Raw genomic sequence first — 22,097 nt, 5'->3', positions numbered from 1 at the left:
AAAGAAACCCCAGGCAGTATTGCAGCGGAGCCATGGGCATCACTCTAGAAGCCCACAAACTCTCATGACTGAGGTCCTCAGAGCTGCCCTGCAAGTTCCAGCCCTGAGAGAATGCTCCTGCTAATTCTATGAGGTAAGCCAGTATCCTTCCCATAAAAACTTCCTTCCTCTCATTCTTTCTGGTTCTCACCTGGGGCTGATTTTGACCCTAGAGGACATTTGCCAATGTCCGGAGACATTCTGGGTTGTCATAACTGGGAAGGAGGTGGGTATTACTGGCATATAGTGGGTGGAAGCCAGGGATACTGCTCAAAAGACAGCCCTACCATACAGGTGTGCTGTTTCGAAGGGACACATGCACCCCAATGTTTATAGCAGCACTATCCACAATAGCCAAAGTATGGAAAGAGCCCAAATGTCCATCAACAGATGAATGGATAAAGAAGACATGGTGTAAAGACACACACACACACACACACACACACACACACACACACACGCTGGAGTAGTACTCGGCAATCAAAAAGAATGAAATCTTGCCATTTGCAACTACGTGGATGGAACTAGAGGGTATTATGCTAAGCGAAATTAGTCAGAGAAAGACAAATATCATATGACTTCACTCATATGAGGACTTTAAGACACAGAACAGATGAACACAAGGGAAGGGAGGCAAAAATAATATAAAAACAGGGAGGGGGACAAAACAGAAGAGACTCTTAAATATGGAGAACAAACAGAGGGTTACTGGAGGGGTTGTGGGAGGGAGGATGGGCTAAGTGGGTAAGGGGCATTAAGGAATCTACTCTTGAAATCATTGTTGCACTATATGCTAATTCGGATGTATATTAAAGAAATAAAATAAAATAAAATAAAAAAAAAAGACAGCCCTACCACAGAAAATTAGCTGGCTCAAAATGCTAATAGGGCAAGGTGAGAAACTCAGCTTGACCGAGATCATTTTTGTTGCAACCTAAGGAAGACATAACTCCCTCTGATCGATGGTCAGTCCTGGCATCATTAACGAGTGGGCCGGCATTCAGACACCTACGTTTGCTAACATAATGTAATGTGAAGTGCACAGCATCACCAGAGATGTATCCTCACTGAAATGTTTAGCTTAGACTATCAGGCCTTCAGATGAAACTTGCAGTTTACAGGAAATTAGAGGCTAGAGTAAAGAACTAAAGTACGCATGACAAGGCAGCCAGACAAATCCAGACGGGGGGGCATTCTGTGGGGCACCTGGCCCTGTTTCTTCAGTGAGTTAGCATCATATAAAAAGCGATGGACTAGGCTAGGTAATAAAGGGAAGGGACATAGTGGATCCAACATGTGCTCTTAGATCAGATACCGTCTGGGAAAAACACTTGTAAAGGACATTTTGGGGTCAACCTGGGAAATCTGAATATGGTTCCAGTATTAGAGGAAATGAGATTTTATTGAAATAGGAAGGTAGAGATTGTTGTCTGAAATAAGGATAGAAAAAGATCCAGAAGGCCATGCACTAAGGTTTTGATGCTGGTAGTCTCTGAGAGTTGGGAATACGGGGTTTAAAGTTTTTTTGCCTGTCTACAATTTCAAATCTTCTACAATGTACATATACTTTTTCTATAATCTTAAAAGGTTATTACAAGTAACTAACACATTTTTAAACTTAAGCCAGGGATAGGTAAGTTGTGGGCTGTCTGATAGCAAGTTTTTCTTTATCTAGGAAGGGTGGGCATTCATCAGCGACCACAAAAGATGTCAGCAACATGAGGGACCCTTACCAAAGATGTTCAGAATAAAAGGCTAGAGAGAGGCAATTTTGTGGTTCCCAATCAAAAAGGGAACCAAAGATCTGGACTCATGGTGTTCCAGGAAATACAACTGTGTGTGCACGCCCTGTACAACACATGTACCTAAGCAGAAGATGAAGCAACGATGAACCAGTCAGTATGATGGGGGGGGGGGTAGTGAAGGGAAGAAGGACAGTCATCTCTGTAATAAAACAGGGCAGAGAAGCTCTATAGTCACTTATTTAAGAGAACAGATTCCAGTGGCTTTCAGTGGAAGCAGAGCACAAGCAGCTGCCACTTAAGTGATGTTCTGAAATATGAAATTATCTAAATTGTTAAGTGGGTATCTAGCTCATACAGTGTATTTGCAGAATGGGGTTTTAAGGGGTGCAGGATGCCGTGATGTCAACGTTTCATGCATTCACTCAACCCAGCAGCAAACAGCTGGAGAGGGAAGCAGGAAGTCAAGGAACACTTCTCCCGGCAAACCCAGTCCGGACCGTCTCTCCTCACGCTGTGCTCCTTCTCCAAGATCAGGAAATAGACTCCGATGAGGAGGAAAGCACCTACTGTGTGATTCAGGGACGGACAGACTGAGAGCTCATCTGCGTGCCCATCTGCGTTTGTGACTGCCGTGAACTGCTGCGGTTTTTTCGTCCGCCACAGGAGCAAATGGCCATCTCAGCTTCCCCTCTCCTCCTGCTGTTCCTCCAGGTTCCAGAACACCCTGTAATTTACAGCCTGTCGCCCAGAGGCTCTGTGGAAAACATTTCAGGGCCCTGCGAGACGTGCGCTTCATCTGCCAAACTTTTTGTCTTTTCCCCCAAGTGTGGGCCACAGCTAAAGCCTTAGCCAATTAAAGGGTGTGTTTTGCACTTAGAATTGATGAACAGCGCGCCTTTCAGGGCCCCGGAATCCTGAGGGAGCTTGCAAGGTGCGGAGAAGCAGCCGTCCCAACCTAGCCCCCCTCAGGACTGACCTCAGGGACCGGCCACAGCTTAACTCCCATGAGGAAGTCTGTCTCTCAGCGTCTAACTTGAATGCTCTTGAAAAAGAAAATAACACCTGCCACGTTTAAATGTGTTCAATACCGAGCTCCATTTCTGGAACATCGTCCAACTGAAAACAAGTGGCTGTTATCATGTTCTAAACGTAATTCCCCATCAGTTGTTTTGTACTCCTGGAGTCTGCATCTCTTTTCAACATGGGATTACAAATTAATATTTTACCCTCATAAGTTGCTCAGGATGATGACATTATACACGTTTTATACCTCCCATTTAGTCCTATAAATTAAATAGTATATTGCCTACTTAGCTTCTGGTCTCCTGTGACTGTTTAGACCCTTTTCTGTTGTATTTAAGTTAATTAATACTGAGTAATTCTATGCGCCCAGCACACAATGTCCTTTAGAAAAACATAAAAATGTTCCTGCCTGTGAGAGTCTTTTACAAAGTAGAGAGTCCTGATACATACATAAAACATCCAGAGTTCGAATATAATAAAAGTATATGATGAGGTATGAACCAGAATCTGGTTTGAACGTGGGACTCACTTCATTCATTTATTGATCCATCCACGCACTCACTCACTCACGCCACAAATATTTACATGCTTAGTATGTGCCAAAGCTGCACCAGAGCGACAGCCACTGCTGGCCAACTTCGCCAACAACTATTCCCGGCCCCTATCCCTTGCTCACTTCTCTCTCACTGTAGAGGCTAGAAGAGAAAAAAATTACTTTCTTAGCTTCCTTTACATCTCGGGGAGGCTCAGTTCTAGCCAATGACCTATAAAGGGAAAGTCTACTGAGGAATCTTCTGACAAGGACACAATCTTCTGAGGTAAAGAGTCTCTTGCCCCATTTTCCTGCCGTGAATGAGGAGGTGATGCCTGGAGCTGGGGCAGGCAACTTACGACCTTGAGGTGACAAGCGTGAGGCCGAAACATCAACACTGAGGACGGCAAAACAAAAAGACAGTTCTGGTCCTCGATGACACCACAGAGCAGATACCACCGTCCGTAACCATGGACCTCTGACTTCTTATGTGAGAACAAAACTAATCTCCATGAGTTTTTAAGGCACTGCTGATTGGGTATTCCCACATCTGCAGCCAAAAGCATGTGTGACTTACAGTTGGGTACACAGCGCTCAACAGTGGAGATGAATGATTGCAAATGTACTGTGTGTGACCACAGAGAATCACAGGGCGTAGGCGAACCTAGGCTGGATTAGGCACGGATGGCTCAGTGATGAAAACAATGAGCCCTAAGTGACAAAGGCCAGGAGAAGAGCATTAGGCAGGCAGAACGGTCTCTTTGAAGGGAACAAGAAGATGGTATGTTTGCAGAACTAAGAGAAGTCCTGTAGGGCGTATGTGTAGGGTAAGAGTCGAGGGGAGCAGGGGCCAGAGCCTTCTGGGCCTCGTGGCTCTGACAAGGATATGCTGCTTTGCTGCGTGAACAACGAACGGGAAACCTCTGCACAGCTGTAAGCGGGAGCTTATATGATACACCATTTTCCCCCAAAAGTATCCCTCGGTGAGGGATGGGGCTGGAGACAGTGGAGGATGGGGAGAGGGAGAGGGTATGGCTATAAAAGGGCAACAAGAGGGATGGTTGCCATGATGTAAATATCACGTGCCTTGACTGTATCAATGTCAACATCCCGGTTGTGTTGCTATGCTACCATTTTCCAAGATGTCACTCTCGGGGGGACCTGGGTAACCAAGGACCTCTGTATTATTTCTTATAACTGCATGAGAGTCTACAGTGATCTCAAAATAAAAGGTCCTGACACTGCATAGGATTTTCCCTCTCCCTCTCTCTCTGCCCCTTCCCAGCTTGCATGCATGCACACTCTCTCTCAAAAATAAATAAACATAAAAAAAAAGTCTAATGAGAAAAAGCGTCTCTGGGTTTCAACATGGAGAGTGGACAAGAGGGGGAAATGGTGGGAGAGGGAAACCAATTATGAAGGCACTCCCAGTCATCCAGAAAGCTGAGCCTTGGATAGGGAGGTGGGATGAGAGAGGTGAACTGATTGGAGAACTATCTGGAAGGTACTACGGACCGGCTCACTGATGGATCATGTGTGGGCAGTGAAGAAGAGGAAACAGTGCAGAATGACTCCCAGGTTCCTGCCTAGAGCAGGCAGATAGATTCTGACATGCTTTCTTAGTGGTTTTTTGTTGTTGTTGTTGTTGTTTTTTTTTTTTTTTTTTTTTTGAGAGAGAGACACACAGAGTGTGAGTGCGGAAGGGGCAGAAAGTGAGGGAAACACAGAATCTGAAGCAGGCTCCAGGCTGTCAGCACAGAGCCCAATGTTGGGCTCAAACTCACGAGCTGTGAGATCATGATCCGAGCCAAAGTCAGATGCTTAACCAACATGGTGCTAAGCCATCAGGTGCCCCGGATTCTGATTTTTTTTTTTTTTTTTTTTTTTTTTTTTTTATGGAGATGGGACACAAAACAAGGGAGCAGGTTCCACGGTGGGGGGAGAGGAACGGGGGGGGGAGGTGGAGGTGGGGATGGCCATCTTGTGACTGGGCAGTGTAAGGACCCAAAGAACTATCCAGGTAGAGATTTCTGAGTGGGCATCTAGAAACGCAATCCTCTGAAAACAGAACTAAAGGGGTATTTCTCTTCCCCGAGTCCACTGCATTCCTTCTAGGAAAACATGAGTGAGTAAGAAACCGCTGCCCACTGCTGCCGTATCACACTTTCAGTCCTTCTCCCTCTACTCACTTACTTGCTCTCCAAGATGCTTGTTGGTGAACACCTGACGTCCAAGGTGCCATGTCTGGTTACCAGCTGTGGCCACTGCTGAAGTCTGTGCCCATGTTCAGCAGGGCCCCCTCCTTCTCCTGACTCCCCTCACTCCCTGCGTCTGGCGCAGAACTCAACTCTACCTCCTGTCTCTGCACGGGGCCAGTGCCTGCTTTCTAGAAGCAGACCTGACACTTGTCCTAGCTCTCTGTTCCGCCTGCAGCTGGTGTGGGGCCGGCTGCCTAAAGCCGGCCAGCTCTCTCTGCTCTCCGAGCAGAGGCGTCCCTGGGTTTACACTGAGGGCTGCGGGCAGGAGACTTCACTTTGGCCTCCGTGTAAGATGCTTGCCAGCGAATGAGGTGGTGTGCGGGGAAGACAGGAAAGAGGTTCGAAAGCTGGCACAGGAAGAAAAACTGACACATTGAAAATTACCCTTGAAAACCCTCTAGGAAGGTGCCATATGAGAAACAGACTCTCAATATGTTTTCCTTCCTGAGTTGGAAGAGATCATCACTGACAAAGTAGCTTACTTTCATAAGGATCCATGTTGCAGAAACCAACTTCCTATGTCTTTAAATCCTGAATCACGTTCAGTGTGGTCAGAGGCACAGTCTATCGGAGGCCCCTGGACACTGCTGTTGCCACAGGGACATGCTCGTCCTCGGCTTATTCCAGGGCTGCTGGGAACTGCACACGCTGGTTGATATTCTTACTCTTTCTCTCTCATTTTCTCACTCAATGTATACTTGGCAGGTGTCCCACTGTTCAAAACCCTGAAGGAGAGGATGGACGAAAGGCCCCCTGAACCCCTCTCAATTTAGGATCTAATCTTCTAAATCTTTTTTCTGTGTATTTATACACATATACACATAATGTTTTGCATAAATAACGAGTAAGGCTATTCATATTATGCAACTTAGTATTTTCACTGAATGATAAAATCCTGGTGATTCCCCCCCCCCCACATCAGATAATAGAGCTATTTGTGTAAGCATCTGCCATTGCTGAACATTTTTTTAGCTGTGTTGAGTTTCTGCTATTACAAACATGACTACAAATAAACATTCTATGTACATGTAATTTTGCATATTTATGTGACTATTTCTAGAAAATAAACAAATAGATTTGGAATTGCTAGATCAAGAGTATGTATGATTGAAATTTTAAAAACTGCTGAATTGCCCTCCAAAAGTGTTTATTCCCAACCACAGTGTATATTTCCATTTTGCCATTCTGACGGATAAAAAGGGGTATCTGAATTTTTGTTCCTTTGATACGACAGAGATTAAATACCTTTTCTTTGCAACTGTTTATTGGCAATTTCTATTTTTTTTTCCCCTTTGGGATATTTTGTTTATATGTAAAAATGTTTTTCCATTGGGCTGTTTGTATGTTTCTTATAGATTTTAGGAACTCTTATTAATGATATTAATCTTTTATGGCAAATATTTCCGGTAGTCTAACGCTTGTCTTTTATTTGTATATGGTGTTTTTAATTCAAAACAAAAAATGTTTAAGGCTACATTGTGGGTACTCAGTCTTCCTAGGTAGGCCCTCTCTGCCTCAAAAGTATATTTTCAGAAATTCGTTTATTTTTTTTTTCTGATATTATAATTTTTATTTCTGGAACTTTTGTGAACTTATGAGACAGGGCTTTGACTTTACCTTTTTATCAAATGTCTCTGTGACAACTACCTCAGGGCCAGTTACTGATTATTCCTTTGTTTTCCCACTGATCGAAATACCACCTCTGGAATACATCAAACTCCTTTATACACACATCTGTTTCCAGACCTGTTCTTCTCCATTGATCTTTTTGTCAATTTCAGCCCACTTTTTAATTACTTTTTAATTTCAGGATCACACTTTGTAATTACTCTAGTAGGTTCTGATGTCTGGAAGGACCCACCCACCACAGCCCACCATTACTACCATTATTATCACCTGCAATAATTTACTTGGCTATTCTTTTTTTTCAAACGCTTATTTATTTTTGAGAGAGACAGAGACAGAGACAGAGAGAGGTAGGGTGGACGCTCGCGTGAGCTAAGGAGGGGCAGAGAGAAAGGGAGAGACAGAATCCCAAGCTGTCAGCACAGAGTCAAATTCGGAACTCGAACTCATGAACTGTGAGACCTGAGCTGAAATCAAGAGTCTGATGCTTAACGGACTGAACCACCCAGGTGCCCCTATTTAGCTATTCTTAAGCTTTGTTTCTTCTACATAAACTTTATAAAAATGGATCAAATCTCATTGAAAAAAAAATCTGTGACTTAAGTGGGTTTGTGTTGAATTTATAATTTGGGGACAGGTGACATCTTAACAGTATCGAGGCTTCCCATCCAGGAACACAGAATTTCCCTTCATTTACTCAACTCTTCTTTGAGACTTGTATGTAGAGATTTACAGTTTTCTTAATTAGACTTTGCCCATTTCTTGTTAGGTTTATTTCTAGGTATTATAAGTTTTGTTGCTTTGTGAGTGGTACATTTGTCTATTATATCTTATGATCGGCTCCTGCTCTTCTGTAGGAAAGCTATTGGTTTTGATTAGGAAATACTGACCCTGAGTGTAGATGCCTTAATGAGTTCTTCATTAATCCCAACAGTATTTAGTGGAGATATTTTTAGAGATATATTTAGAGAATATTAATGGCTGTAAAGATTACATTTTTGTATATTTCCTTTTAATATTAATACTTTCTATTTGTTCTTCTTGTCTGATTCCATTGTCTACAGTTGCCAGCACTATGTGAGACTAACAATAACACTTGTTACTAACTTCAGAGAGAACAATTTGAAAATTTTACTGTTAAGTATGACGCTCGCTTTAAACATCTGAGACAAAAAGTCTATTAAGATAAGGAGGTTTCCTTTTATTTTCTACCTCACTAAGTCTTATCAGAAGTAAGCTTGGAATTTAATCAACTTATTTTCAATGTGTTAAAATAAATTATAATTCAATCTTTAAATAAAATCAGTCCTCCTTTGGTCACAGAAAACTTTAATGACCATATACTCTATTTCACGAAGACAGTATAACCATGTCAGAGACCTGTGATGCCATTAGAGTTGGTATATGTTTAAGATGTAAAAGCTGAAATATTTTTTGGGGAGCGCATCAAAACAAATCACATATTTATGCTATTGGTAATTTAATGTGAATCCCTCACCTTGAAATCATCAGGAATGAGGAGTTTTGATGTTCGTAGAAAATTCAAGATATATCTGAACATCTGTCCATCTCTGTCAATGAAATAATGCTGTTTGAGACTGTCCAAAACAATGGGCTCTGTGCCATCAAAAAGTCTTCCGATTCTGTGGTAGAAAAGAGGGAACAGTGAAAACAATTAGAATCAATTGTTTGGCCACTAAAACTAAGAGCTCCCGTTTTGTGTCACTGTCAAAGGTAGCAGTTTCAAAGATGGCAGTCAGGAAAAATCACCCGTTATGTAGTTATGGTTCTCTGAGAGGTGCTGGTCCTTGCTTGATAAATATTTCAGGACCAGACAATTCAAAATAGTTTCAGGCTTTCTCAAGTAAATCCTTTTATTCACTGTCTGTTACCTGTAAAGAAAATGTCCCTGACATGGTGATTATGGCTAAGTGCTGTCACTGTGATGGAACAGCATGTCTTTCCCCTAGGTTACTTAAAACCACCTTCTCGGCTACTTTTAAAAAATGTCATTGCTCCAAAGTGTCTTTTAAACAGATTCTACGAGGAAAGCAATTTTGTTTTTAAGAAACCTGTTTTCTGAGCTTTCCCCACCCACAAATCACAAACTCTCCAAAAAGAAAGCAACGCCTATATGTGAACACCTGCATTATAGAAAGGAATCATAGAAAATATCACTCATCCAGGAGAATATGTTTTCCATTAACAATATACAGTCTAGTTTCTTAAGTCTCAGCAAAAATCATTTGTAACAGCCAGGCATCATTATAAAAAATAAATAGTTGACCATCCCCCAAATATGACCTAGTTCTGGAACATGAGTGGCTATGGGTAATTTTTAAACACAGGAATCCACGATCTATTTCCCCCATTTACAGAGTTAACATTTGAACAGTGTGCTACAGTTAAAACAGTCTGCATCCATTCATTATCATTTATCCCTTTAAGGATGGCTGAATCTACATACTTTGGTATATATTCAGTTAGTAGAAAGTGGCCACATCTGGACCATGAACAAGTAGATGGCTGGCTAATGATAAACAAATATCCTGTATCAGAAAATAGAACTTACACACTAGAAATCACTTCCTTGACCAATAGGTGCATTGTACTTTTCATTAACAGTGTAGGCAGGCAAATGGCTCCAGTTTTTAATGAAAAGCTTTTTTGGAACTCAAACTCTACCTCTGATTTGGAATATCATCTTACTGCTTTGAAGACAATTTTGAAATCATATATTTTCTAATCTTACGCTGAAATGTGACAGAGGTAAGGGTGAATCAATAATTTCACCCCTCCTACAGTACAACAAACCAATCAACAAATGGAAAAGCTGTTCCCCCTCCCTCCCAAAAAAGAAAGCTTGGGAATTCGTTTCAATACAAATCTTTTGAAGATAACTAGAAAACTCATGTCCTACCTGGCGGTAGTAAGTGCAAAGAAGAAAGCAACTAATCACACTCAGGTCGTATTTCTAAAACTCACTATATTTTTCTCAGCTAATGTTTTTGTCCAACTTTCCATGAATAGAGGGTGATTCACAGTTTCTTCCTTCCACAATTTTATCCAGGGCGTGGATCGCAAGCATCCCAGGGCTCTGACTGCATGCAACCTTGTCATTCATTTCCCATTAACACATCAATCAAACAGGCTACATAAAGAGGCACTGAAACTCAAATATACTCAGTCGATTTTTTTATAGTGTTTCTGGGACAGTTTGGTGTAGGATGGGAATGAACGAAACTTGTTTGCTTATTATCAGAAGATTTATTGTTAACGTGATAAGTTTACAGTTGACAAGGGGAAGAAAAGGGAGTTATATTTATTAACTGCTGTCCAGGTAGCTTGCACTATCCTTAGCACTTTATGTAATGAATCCATTATCCTCCTTTTACAGATGAAGAAATAGACTCAAAATGATGAGTAACTGGCCCAACTAGTTAAGTAGCATTGGGGGATTTGTACACTGTCTGTTTGATCTTAAAGGGGCCTCCCTACAATGACTGGAATGAAAAGAATTACCACTATCGAAGGAAAGCTTTTAGTCTAGAGTTTTTATTTTCTATCTTGTTTGTTCAGCAAGAGCTTTGCAATGAAATCTAAGTGTGTATATTATTTTTGTGGCCTGAAATATATTAGTATCAATGGCTGCAAGCCACTTTAGTAAGAAATGAAAAGTTAATATTTTATTCTTAAGTAAATCCTATGCTTTTTTTTTTTTCTTAAGTGTTCATTTTCAAAATCTAGACCTGGATGTACCCTGGCACAGAATGTGTAATCTGTAAGTCTCCACCAAGTGAGTGAGTAAAAGGAAGAACAGAGTGGTGAGGGGAATTTGGCTCGGTCCTTTACTAACTGTAATCTGCCTGTATCGACTTCTCTGTGTCTCCATTTCTCTTATAAAATGTTTCTTTTATAAAATTGCTCCTTTTCTCGGGGTTGATGAGAAAATCAAGTGGAGTTATGGCCCACTCAAAAAGAACTCACCAAGAGAAGGTATCCTAAACTAGCAAACAAAAATTTCTACGAATGCAGATCGCGGAAGACAGCAGGTGCTACAAGGCACAGGATTCGCGGAGCCAAAGAACCAATCTGGGCTGAAAGGTCTCGTTATAGACCTTAGCCAGGTGGGAGAGACGCGCCATCCAAAAAAAAAAAGGCTTTTAGGTTGTAAAAACCCGCCACCTCTGGCAGATACAGAAAACTGGACACAGGTGCGATCAGAAGCACCTTCGCATTGGACGTGGCCGAAACAGGAGACGCAAAGGAAAGAGCTGGAGGGAAATCTGAACAGTGGCCCAGTGTAGTCTAGGGAGGTGGCCGCGGCCCCTGGGCGACGCAGTGGGAAAAGCAGGGTCTCCAGGCCTAATTCCTCAAGACGGAAAAAGGGTGAATGCGGAGGAGGGAGGGCTGGCCTCCACCAGGCGGGTGAGAGCGCCCCCAGCAGGCCGGTGGAACCTATGGCGGCCCAGTGGCCCAGAAACTTGGCCGCCAGCTGGCGCCGGACCCGGGAGGGTGCGCATGGCGGACCCGGAAGAGGGAAGGGAGAGGCCCGAAGACTGTAGTAAAGCCCGCCCGTCCCCGCTTATGGCACAAGCCGTGTGGTCTGGGAGCGAGCTGAGAGGGAAGGGGCTGTGGAGAGCAGGGGCAGGTTTGTGGCCTGGAAGAGGCCCTGAGCCGCACCAAGGCACATTCCTGTCTGAGGAGCAAGGCCTCTCCGATAAGAGAGTCCCGTAGGTGATGCACCAAATGTTAGGAGTAGTAAAGGGCAACGTTATACTGTTGACTTTTGCTAACTTTGAAAGGAAGCACGTTCTGAGTTGTGAAAACAATGTGGAAGGGCAGGGCGGTGCCAGGGATCATAAAATGGCGTCCCCGGGTTGGGTTTGAACGTGCGGTGGAAAAGCATTGTTTGGCTAAGCAAATGAGGGGGAAATCGGCACAGGCTGTATTTCTTGTGGACGTATGAATGGAGTTACAAATCAAACTGCAGTGATTTGTAAACTCTGGTGCCTGAAAACTATGTGGAACTGATTACAGTTTACTAACCTTAGAGAACATTCCTGTTTTCCAACTGACCAAGACCAAGTTGGCTCCAGGTGATGTATGGCCGCCCTGTGTGTGTGTGTGTGTGTGTGTGTGTGTTTAAAACACCCACTGAACCAAATAGCAATGCAGAGAAAAACTTCCTTCCACAATTGGTATTTTTTTACATTTCTGTTTTAACATTTTGTTTTGGACAATTTCAAATGTAGGGCAAAGCAGAGAAAATTATATAATGAACCCCCATATATCCATCCAGCTTCAAAAAGCTATCAATTCTTGATCAAGCTTGTTTCACCTATACTTCTATTGCTCCCTCTCCCCCACCAGAAATTTTATAGTAAATTTCAAACATCCTATCAATTTATCTGTAAATATTTCATTAACTAGTAAGATGATAAAGTTTCACTAAAAACATGCATTAAAATGAAATCTATTTCTCTTGCTTTTTAATATTAACATTCTGTTGATTATTATTTATGGAACCAATAATGTAGGATCCAATCTCCAAGGAAATTAAGCTCCTTTTGGTAAAAAGTCAGTCTGGTTCCCCCGTATGGCTCCCCCTCTCTCTGGAATTAACGAATGGTCGAGTGTATAGGTATAGAGATAAGGCCTAATATACTGACTTAGTGTGAATCAGTCACTAAGAATTTATTTTTTGTGCATTCATTCATAGGACCTGGTTTCTTTAATTTACTGTGACTTGGCTCCTTAAGAATTTCCTTTTATTGTTCAGTCATTCAGTTACTCATTTATTCTACCTGTGTTCACTGAGCTTGACCATATGAAATATAGGGAAAGCAGTGGTAAATAAACCACACATTCTTTCCTTTTGTGGAATGTTAACAGTCTGTGGGGCTGAGAATGCAGATCAAGTGCAGTGTGTCACTGGGGGTGCAGAGTGGGCTATGGGGAGGACACAGGAGGTGCATCCAACTCAAACTTGGGGGAGGCATGGAGGAGAAAGAAAGTTTACTGGAGACCTGAAGGACAAGCAGAAGTGGGCCAAGTACTGGGGTGGCAGGTAAGGTCAGATAAGAAAGGAGAGAGGGTCAGGGAAGATACAAAGGCTTGAAACTAGAAGAAACCTGGCATGTGATTGCTTTCCACTGGGGCAGAGTCCGACCGACTGAAAAATGAGGCTGGAATGGCAGAGTTAGATCGTGAAAAGCCGTATAAGCCAGGTCAAGGAGTTTCAATTCGGTTCTGAGGTTGATGGGGACGGATGTCAAGCTATGCTCTCCAGCAACGTTAAGGAAAAGAGCAAATTTATAAGTAAGACTGAATGAAAGAAACACTACCTGAAGTCACATCTCCTCAAAGATGCAGCTTGGGGCTTATCCAAATCCTTTCTCCTCTGCCTTGCTTTTGACTCTGTTATTTGCATATAGCAGTGGTTCTTAACCCTGGCTGCACACTGCGATCACCCAAGGAGCTTTTAAAAAATATTGCCAGCTATTCTGATGTAATTTCTGCTTAGAGTTGGGGCCCAGGCATCTCCCCAAGTCGGTCTGATGAACAGCAAAGTTGAGAACCAGTACGAAGGAGGATGAGCAGAGGCTAAAGAGCAACAAGTCAATGTTGTCGACTCAAGAGGCTTCCAGTGAGTCATTCTGTCAATTTGAACTGTCACAGCACCTCTTCTTAAACAGCCAACCACCCTTTTAGAAGGGAAAGATCTCTTGGGGCGCCTGGGTGGCTCAGTCGGTTAAGCGTCCGACTTCAGCTCAGGTTATGGTCTCGGGGTTTGTGAGTCTGAGCCACGGGTCGGGCTCTATACTGACAGCTCAGAGCCTGGAGCCTGCTTTGGATTCTATGTCTCCTTCTCTCTCTGCCCCTCCCCCACTTATGCTCTGTCTCTATCAAAAATAAATAAATGTAAAAAAAAAAAAAAAGTGAAAGATCTCCAGGGTGACCTAGATCAACATCCCATTTTACAAATGGAGAAACAGAGTCTCAAATACATTAATGCTCAAGGATGCACAGCTGGCTAGACACAGAGCCGAACCCACCATACTGTCCCTGGGGTAATAGGCAGAGGTCACATCCAAGCCTGTGGAGGACAGCTGCTCTAGTGGTAGTTACTATTTATTGAATTGTACTATGTGCCAAAGAGTGAGCTTGCTGTTTTATGGGCTTTATCTCATTTGATTTTACAATGATCCTATGAGATAGCCATATTATTCTCATTTCACAGATGAGGAATCTGAAGCTCAGAATGGTTGTCACTTGGCTTAAGTTACAACCTAGGTCTGATTCTAAAGTCTGTGTTCTCGACCACTAAATTATAATGCCTTTCCATGTGTAATTTCAAATAAACAAACAAAATGACAATAACTCAACCACTTTCCTTGAGAAATGCATAATTTTTTATAGTTCAATGGTTTGCTCATGCTGCATGTTATTCCAAAAAAATTTGGTGATTATCAACTTTGCAGAGACGCTAATTTATTTAGTAGCCATGCTGCAAAAAGTTGAGGCTCGGGCTTGGTGTAGACCTACGGAGTGGGTACCTTAAACTCAATCGAACCAAATCACAAGACTGCAAGGCTTCAGAGATGACGTCCAAACTCATGTACGACACGAGGGGGCATTCAAAGGGATGGGAAAGTGAGGATTCTTAGGACAATGGAAACTTGTAGGAAGAAGAATTACGCCTGAGGTTCCAACTCCATTCAGCTTGCAACTCTTGTGTTCCCTTATGTGCTGTGTCCCTGTATCTAATTCCGACACACCCCTGCGGGATTTGTCACTTCACAGCTAAGGAGGGGGTTCCAGCCCTTCCAAGGCTCCACACAGCCAATCCTCCTCGTGCCGCCTGGTGAACATCATGTCACATCAAGCACCAGGGCGTGTAATGCGACACCGGGCCCTGCTTTACCAGAGGCGAGTGGACTAATCCCTTCTACTCTCTGGACCCAGAACACACATGGTAATTACACAGACAGGGAGGCGGTAAAAGCATTCCTCTGCAGTGGCGGTGGGTCAGCTTGCCCAGGGAGGGTGGAGGAGACCCCACCCGGGGTGAGAACAAAGCGCCGAAGACAGACCAAGGGGTAAAGCTGGTGCGAAAAGGGCAGGACAGAGGTTGTTGGGCGATTTCACCCACTAAGCTCCCCCCTCCGCCAAGAAATGCCTTTTTTCCCTCCACTCCTGGGCTTCCAAGCCATGGAAAATATGGTTTGGGCTTGAGGAAAAGATTTTATTTGGTTTCTGGTCCAGATTTATTTTGCTCGGTAAGAGATTCAGAGGCAACTTGCAAATTACCCCTTTTAGCATGGGGGGGCTGGGGGGGGTGGTATTTTTAAATGATAACAGTGATGCCTACTCATTGTTGAAAACCGGAAAAGAGTAGAGGACGAAGAAGCAGCAAAACAGAAAAACAATCTGCCACTAGTCTACCAATTCGTAGGCCGTTACTTTTTAAAAACTTGATTTAAAGACTATTTTTCTTTGAGTGATTTTGTTTCCAGAAGCACTTGTACCTGCATACTTTTTTATATCTACTATTCCAAGTTAGTCTGTTATGTTAGTAGGTAGTGTCTAACTACTCCGAGTTACATTCCCAACCAAGTTTCTGTCCCAATACTTGAAAACAAAGGAAGACGGCAAATGTGGTGGAGGGCTGGGTGAGGGTGTGTGTGTTTGTGCGCACGTGATCCTGAGTGTATGGGTGCGTCACTGCAGGTGAAACCGAGACTCAGGACAGCAGAGGGGGAAGGGCACATGGAGAGAGGGAGGGGCCGGCACTGCAACCAGTGAGGCCTCTTCCTCTCTTTTGCGGAGATGGGAAAGCAGGGAAACAATGGTGCAAGGGAAGAGACATGCTAGGTTGATATCTGACGTCTGGACCTTGGGAGTTCAATCCTGTATTCTCTATATAGGTAGATATAGATATAGATATAGATATAGATATAGATAATTATATAGATATAGATACTTAAATTTTTTTTTTTAATTTTTTTTCAACGTTTTTTATTTATTTTTGGGACAGAGAGAGACAGAGCATGAACGGGGGAGGGGCAGAGAGAGAGGGAGACACAGAATCGCAAACAGGCTCCAGGCTCCGAGCCATCAGCCCAGAGCCTGACGCGGGACTCGAACTCACGGACCGCGAGATCGTGACCTGGCTGATGTCGGACGCTTAACCGACTGCGCCACCCAGGCGCCCTTAAAATTTTTTTTTTAAGTTTTTTTTTTTTTTTTTCAACGTTTATTTATTTTGGGGACAGAGAGAGGCAGAGCATGAACGGGAGAGGGGCAGAGAGAGAGGGAGACACAGAATCGGAAACAGGCTCCAGGCTCCGAGCCATCAGCCCAGAGCCCGACACGGGGCTCGAACTCACGGACCGCGAGATCGTGACCTGGCTGAAGTCGGACACTTAACCGACTGCGCCACCCAGGCACCCCTTAAAATTTTTTTTAAAGTTTATTTATTTTAGAGACAGAGAAAGAGGGAGAGACGGGGGAAGGGGCAGAGACAGAGGGACAGAGAAAATCCCAAGCAGGCTCCCCACTATCAGCACATAGCCTGATGTGGGGCTCGATCTCACAAAGGGTAGAGATCGTGGCCTGACTCAAAGTCTGACGCTTAACTGACTGAGCCACCCAGATGCTCTTTTTTGTATACATTTTTAAATGTCCATTAAAAAAAAAAAGTTTCTCTTTAAGAAAAAGGCATGGGGGTGGGGGACGATGCTGGGTATTATTACGTTTAAAAAGAAGGAAAAGAAACACCAGTCCACTTACTGTTTTAGAAGCCTGAATTATCATAAAGAGTGTTTAATTTGCTTAAAGTATTATAACTGTTAAAAAAAATTCTAGGAAGAGTTGTTTATAGTTCCCACACGTGGGAAATTTCGTCTATATTTCATGAACACAGATACAAATTAATTCAGAGCTTGTTATAGAAATGGACAGAAGTAATTTAAGAGAGGGGAGAAAATACCTTCTTGGTAAGAACAAACAAAACAAATTGTATCTACTTATGGGGAAGTAATGTTTCCAGTACGGTTCCCTGAGGCAGCATCATTTTCTTAAATGATACACAGAACTGAAGAAAGCAGGAGAGAAAGGAAAGGCCAGTTTAAAATATAAGAAAAAGCTTAAGAGCAAAACAACTGACGAGCCGGCATTTTGGAGAACTGATCATTGATGGTAATGCTGTGGGTCGAGGGGGAGCTCGGGGCCACTCAAGGGGCTGCTAATCCTATAAAACTCTCATGAGTGCCCTCCAGGACTCTAACTAGAGATTTCTTTAAATTCTGAGTTACACTGACTGCTAATTATGAAAAATGTATTATTACAATTTTAAAACCCAATTTAAAAACCCACCAGAATTTACATAAGTAGGCTTTTTATTTCTGCATTTATTGACTGCCTACCATATTCCTGGTGCTCTGCCAGTCCTCTTAAAATGAGCAGGATGCAGTCCCACTGGGAGTCAAGGAAGGGCAGAGAGGGATCTAGCCAACCTGGGGCAAGCAGGGAAGGCTTCCTGTAGGAGGCAATGGCGGTGTAGAGTTCTAGGGATTACTAGGTATGAGGAGAAGGGCACGAGTGCTTAGAAAAGGGATTTCAGGCAAGAAGGAACATGAGGGGTGAGGTGGGAACCCAGCAAATGAGGAGCACCTCTCTCCAAGTGTGGAGCTGAGTAGAGCACGTAAGGGCGCCGTTCTTCACAAGTTTCAGCATGGGTGCTTTCAGTAATGTTTCAGGAGTCCCCGGCACGTTCAGCTTTAAACTCACAGACCTGGGTTTGAATCATGACTTTGCCCTCTTTCAGACTAAATCAATGAGGTTTTGATTTCTTCATCTGAGAAATGGGATAGTACCTAGCCCAAAGAACTCTCATGAGCCTAAGAACTCTGGTGTCTGATAAGAACTACACTTCCTGAGTGCTCACTAGGTGCAGGACACGGTATTGAGGGCTCACGGCAGGCCCTCAAGCAAGCAAGCAAGGTGGATATTATCACCGGCCTTAACGGACAAGGACACTGCAGCCGGCTTCTCGGCGCTGAGGCCAGAATTCACACTCGGGCAGCCGGACTGCGGACCCCAGCTCGGAGCTGCTCCGACCGCCTGGTGGTTGCTCCACTCCTTGGCAGAGCGCTGGGCCCACCTGGCATGTGCTCAGGAGACGCGGACAGATTTTTGTCCTTCGGCAGTAGTGTGCTACGTGGGCCAAAGCAGGATTCTGACTGTACGTTGAAATCCTGTTGTGCATCTGGAACTGGAAGAAAACCTTTGCGGTCACCTGGTCCCGTTCGCTGGTTTGAGCAAATGCCTGCTTACAAATGATTTCTAGACCAATCTGCTATTTGTCTAAGATCGGCCCAGGATCAGATCATCATAGCCTCCCCTCCCTCGGGAGCCCGCTTGGGTATTTTCGGCTCACACGGTTTCTGTTTAGGTTTCCTCCTGCTTGTAATTTGGGCAGGCAAGCATGCACATGTGCACACGAGCCTGCCCCCACAGCCCACCCCGCCCTCCTGCCAACAGTCTGTTCTATATTGGGAGGTATTTTTGACACTCCTTTCTTCTAGAATATGTTTTCCATTTTATAATAATAATTACGATCCAGAGAAAAGAATGTCATAATAGCTGATGTTCTTTGAGTTTGTTAGACACGCTGCTAAAAACTTTATGCATTATCTGATTTAAACCTCACGACAACTCCATAAAGTACTCACAAGTAGTATTTTTATTTTACTGATGGAGAAATGGGAGGCCAGAGCCATCAGATAACTCGCCGAGGGTCGCTGCGCTCTGCAGGCTCTTTTCCCTGAGGCCTGAGGGCCAGCCCACGCTAGGTGCTGTCCCTGACCCTCAGGGGCTGTCTGTCCCAGAAAATTCATCCCCCTTCCCGCTCTGGCACCTCCTGCCAGCCTTCGCTCACCTTGTAGTTCCATTCTGATTTTGTTTCTAGTTTCTTGTTATACAAGCAAACTCTCCTGCATGTGTTCCCACTGACTTTAATGTTTTTGAATGACTATTCTTTTTCCCGGGCTTCCGGATATTAGCACACCTAACGACTGAACTAGTGCTTTCCTGTATGACGACACATTCCAGATTCGTCCCTCTGTGCATCGATCTCCTAATAAACAGACCGGACTTGGCCCCTCCCATGTGACTGTAGCCCCACTCTCTCTGCCACACTTTGAGATTATCAGTGACAACAGAGTACGGAGGGGAACCTGTCCCACACTATTGGAGCTGGCTTACAATACGTCATAGTGGTCACTTCAAATAAAAGCATCGTATTAATTATATGCTACTATCGGAGCACTATGACAAAGCCAGCTGTTTCCATTTTCAATTTAACAATTTTTTCCTGCTTGTAATGGGGCCGGCAAAACAGCAGTTTACAATGAAGTAGTACAATATTCTGTTTAGTACCCATTTAACGCAGTGCTTAATAAAAAAGAGCAAGGGGTGTCTGGGTGGTTCAGTCGGTCAAGCATCTGGCTCTTGATTTTGGCTCAGGTCACGGTCTCATGGTTCATGAGTTCGAGCCCCATGTTGGGCTCCGTGCGGACAGCACAGAGCCTACTTGGGATTCCTTCCCTCCCTCCCTCTCTGCCCCTACCCCATTTTCTCTCTGTTTCTCAAAACTAAATAAACAAACAAAAAAGGAGTATGGTGAGGTGGGTAGATGAATGAAAATGACCAAATTATTCCATCCCTGCATGACTTCAGAGTGACGAGGAAGCTTGAAGCCCCTGTCAGAAACTAGGCTTTAAGATGACAAGGCCAAAGGGAGGAGATTTAGCCTCAGGTCTGTGAGTTACACCTCTACAGAAGGAAAGAAAGCTGCAAATTGGACAAGAGTACTATTTACACAGCTTCAAAAGTACACAAACATTGTAAAGAAAATATAAAATGTCCACACTACCTTTTGTTAAAAAAAAAAAAGTCCAATGCCTTCTTTACATCACAGTGGCCAATGTGCCCGGTGGGGTTTTTACCCCGAGAAGGTCAAGATGTTGAATTTATGTCGCAAGATTATTGAAATGGTCACCAAGTTGGAATGACATATGAAAAATACTAAGTTTCTATCAGCCCCTGATTCAAAGACAACACTCCGGGGTGTGCGTAGTTGGGAAACAAGGAACACGCGCTGACAGCATCCTGCCTTCGGCTACACCACGGTCAACAAAGCGCTGTGGTGGGTGTGCGTGCGTCTTGTGTAACCATCTCCACCCTTCTGGGGCTCAGGTCTGGTTGATCACGGTTCAAGAATTTACCCAGAGGCACCAAGCCGGTCCATACGCACCTGAGCTGGGGGTGTTTTCTCCGTAGTTCTCCCTTTCCCTTCCAACAAAACAGAACCAAGCCCTAACCTGCAAAACACTCAAAGAAATGGAAGTTCCTGGCTAAGAATCTCTTCATTTTTCTCTTCCTTTCCAGATGCTCATCAAACAGAAGCTGACACGTGTTTAGCAATCATTTGACGCCTCTGCTTCTCATCCTCGCTGTTCCATTTGAAAGTCCTGAGTGAGAAGGGCACTGAAGCCAGGGCTTATGTTTCAAATAAATACTCTGGCTCAGTTTTAAAATCTGCATAAAGGGTTACAAATGGGCTCTTGAGGAGCCCGGCAGAACGGGCACTTGGAAATACAAACCGTACTGTCACTGCTCGGTGTTTCTGTCACGGAAATCTAGCCAAGGTGGAGAACAGTGCTTTGTCCGTATTTCACACGGTTCCCTAGGTTTGCTTGGTTGTTACAGTCTTTATTCCAGTCCACATTCGCGTGTGCCACAATTTTCTCTGAAGTCCACCCTTCGTGCCGTCTTGTTCCTTCTGCAGTGTATCATCGAGATGGTGATGTACTGATGAAGTACTTTCCTCGGGGCCCCTAAGATTATGGATTGGTGGGACACACTTAAAAGATCCTTCTTTTCTGCTTTGATATTGACTGTTTGCACTGCTTTGAGACTAGGAGAGTTTTCATTTTTTAGGTAAGCTCTCAAGCCCCGAGGGCCTTCTAAACGGTTTCTTAAAAAAATCAATTTTTGGAGGGATGGCAGGGGCTTTGACAAGCTGGGCAGGAGCTCTGGAACACAGTCAGCTCAGCTCGCGGAAGCAAGTTTGGGCGTGCTCAAATCCACCTTCCACGGACGAAGCCCTTGGCCTGGCAAGGTCCGCCGCTGTTCGAAAGTAGCGGTTAGCTGTTAACGCACAGCTGTGATTTATCGTCTGAATATGGGGACACAATAAGAAAAACTGCACAGAAGTAAAAATAATCATTACCACCAAAAAAGATAAGCAGCAATGTCATTACTAAGCAAACTGACACATGGCATTTATGTAGCAGCAGGAAGCCATTATCCAGTGACAGTGTCATTTCTACTGACACTGTATCTTGATTAGATTCAGATGGTCCAGCAAACAGCTGATATAATTGAGGGACTGAGACACGGATTTTTTTTTTTTTTTAACAGGTTCTTTTGCAAATGGGATTGCCACCAGATTGGAGCTTCTGGGTGTCTGCCTTTGGAATATGAATACACGACACGCATACAGTCGTAAGAGTACAACTGATTTCTCGACCCCCTGCCTCTCACATTCCCCTCCTTCTTGCACCGGGGCCACCCTGGGCACACACAGAGGCCTGCCATGCAAGGCATTACGCACCCACTTCAGCTTGCTCCTTTAGGGACCAGTTATTGCAAACAATTATTCAAACAAGTACATAGAACACAGAGTTTATTATTATAAAGGTACTTTCTACCTCCAAGCATCCTGAGAGTAATCTTTCAGGGGCAGAATATTGATAATCCATCTAGCTGAAGCTATAGATCCCGCATTTTTTACTGAAAAGAAAT

The 22,097-nt window shown here is 43.8% G+C and overlaps 1 protein-coding gene across 2 annotated transcripts in view; it reads right to left on the bottom strand.

Annotated features, from left to right (window-relative positions):
* Window positions 1-22,097, bottom strand: part of KCTD1 (potassium channel tetramerization domain containing 1) — a 92,960-nt gene that overhangs the window by 13,018 nt on the left and 57,845 nt on the right. For both annotated transcript variants that reach the window (XM_030336582.1, XM_030336581.1), the window contains exon 3: window positions 8,722-8,866. In XM_030336582.1, coding sequence (XP_030192442.1) covers window positions 8,722-8,866 — 145 coding nt within the window. The remainder of the gene's footprint in view (window positions 1-8,721; window positions 8,867-22,097) is intronic.

This window comes from Lynx canadensis, chromosome D3 (assembly GCF_007474595.2).
Source record: "Lynx canadensis isolate LIC74 chromosome D3, mLynCan4.pri.v2, whole genome shotgun sequence".
Taxonomy (NCBI): Eukaryota; Metazoa; Chordata; class Mammalia; order Carnivora; family Felidae; genus Lynx; species Lynx canadensis.
The sequence above is the reverse complement of the archived record's forward strand: the minus strand, read 5'-3'. Positions and strand labels throughout refer to the sequence as shown.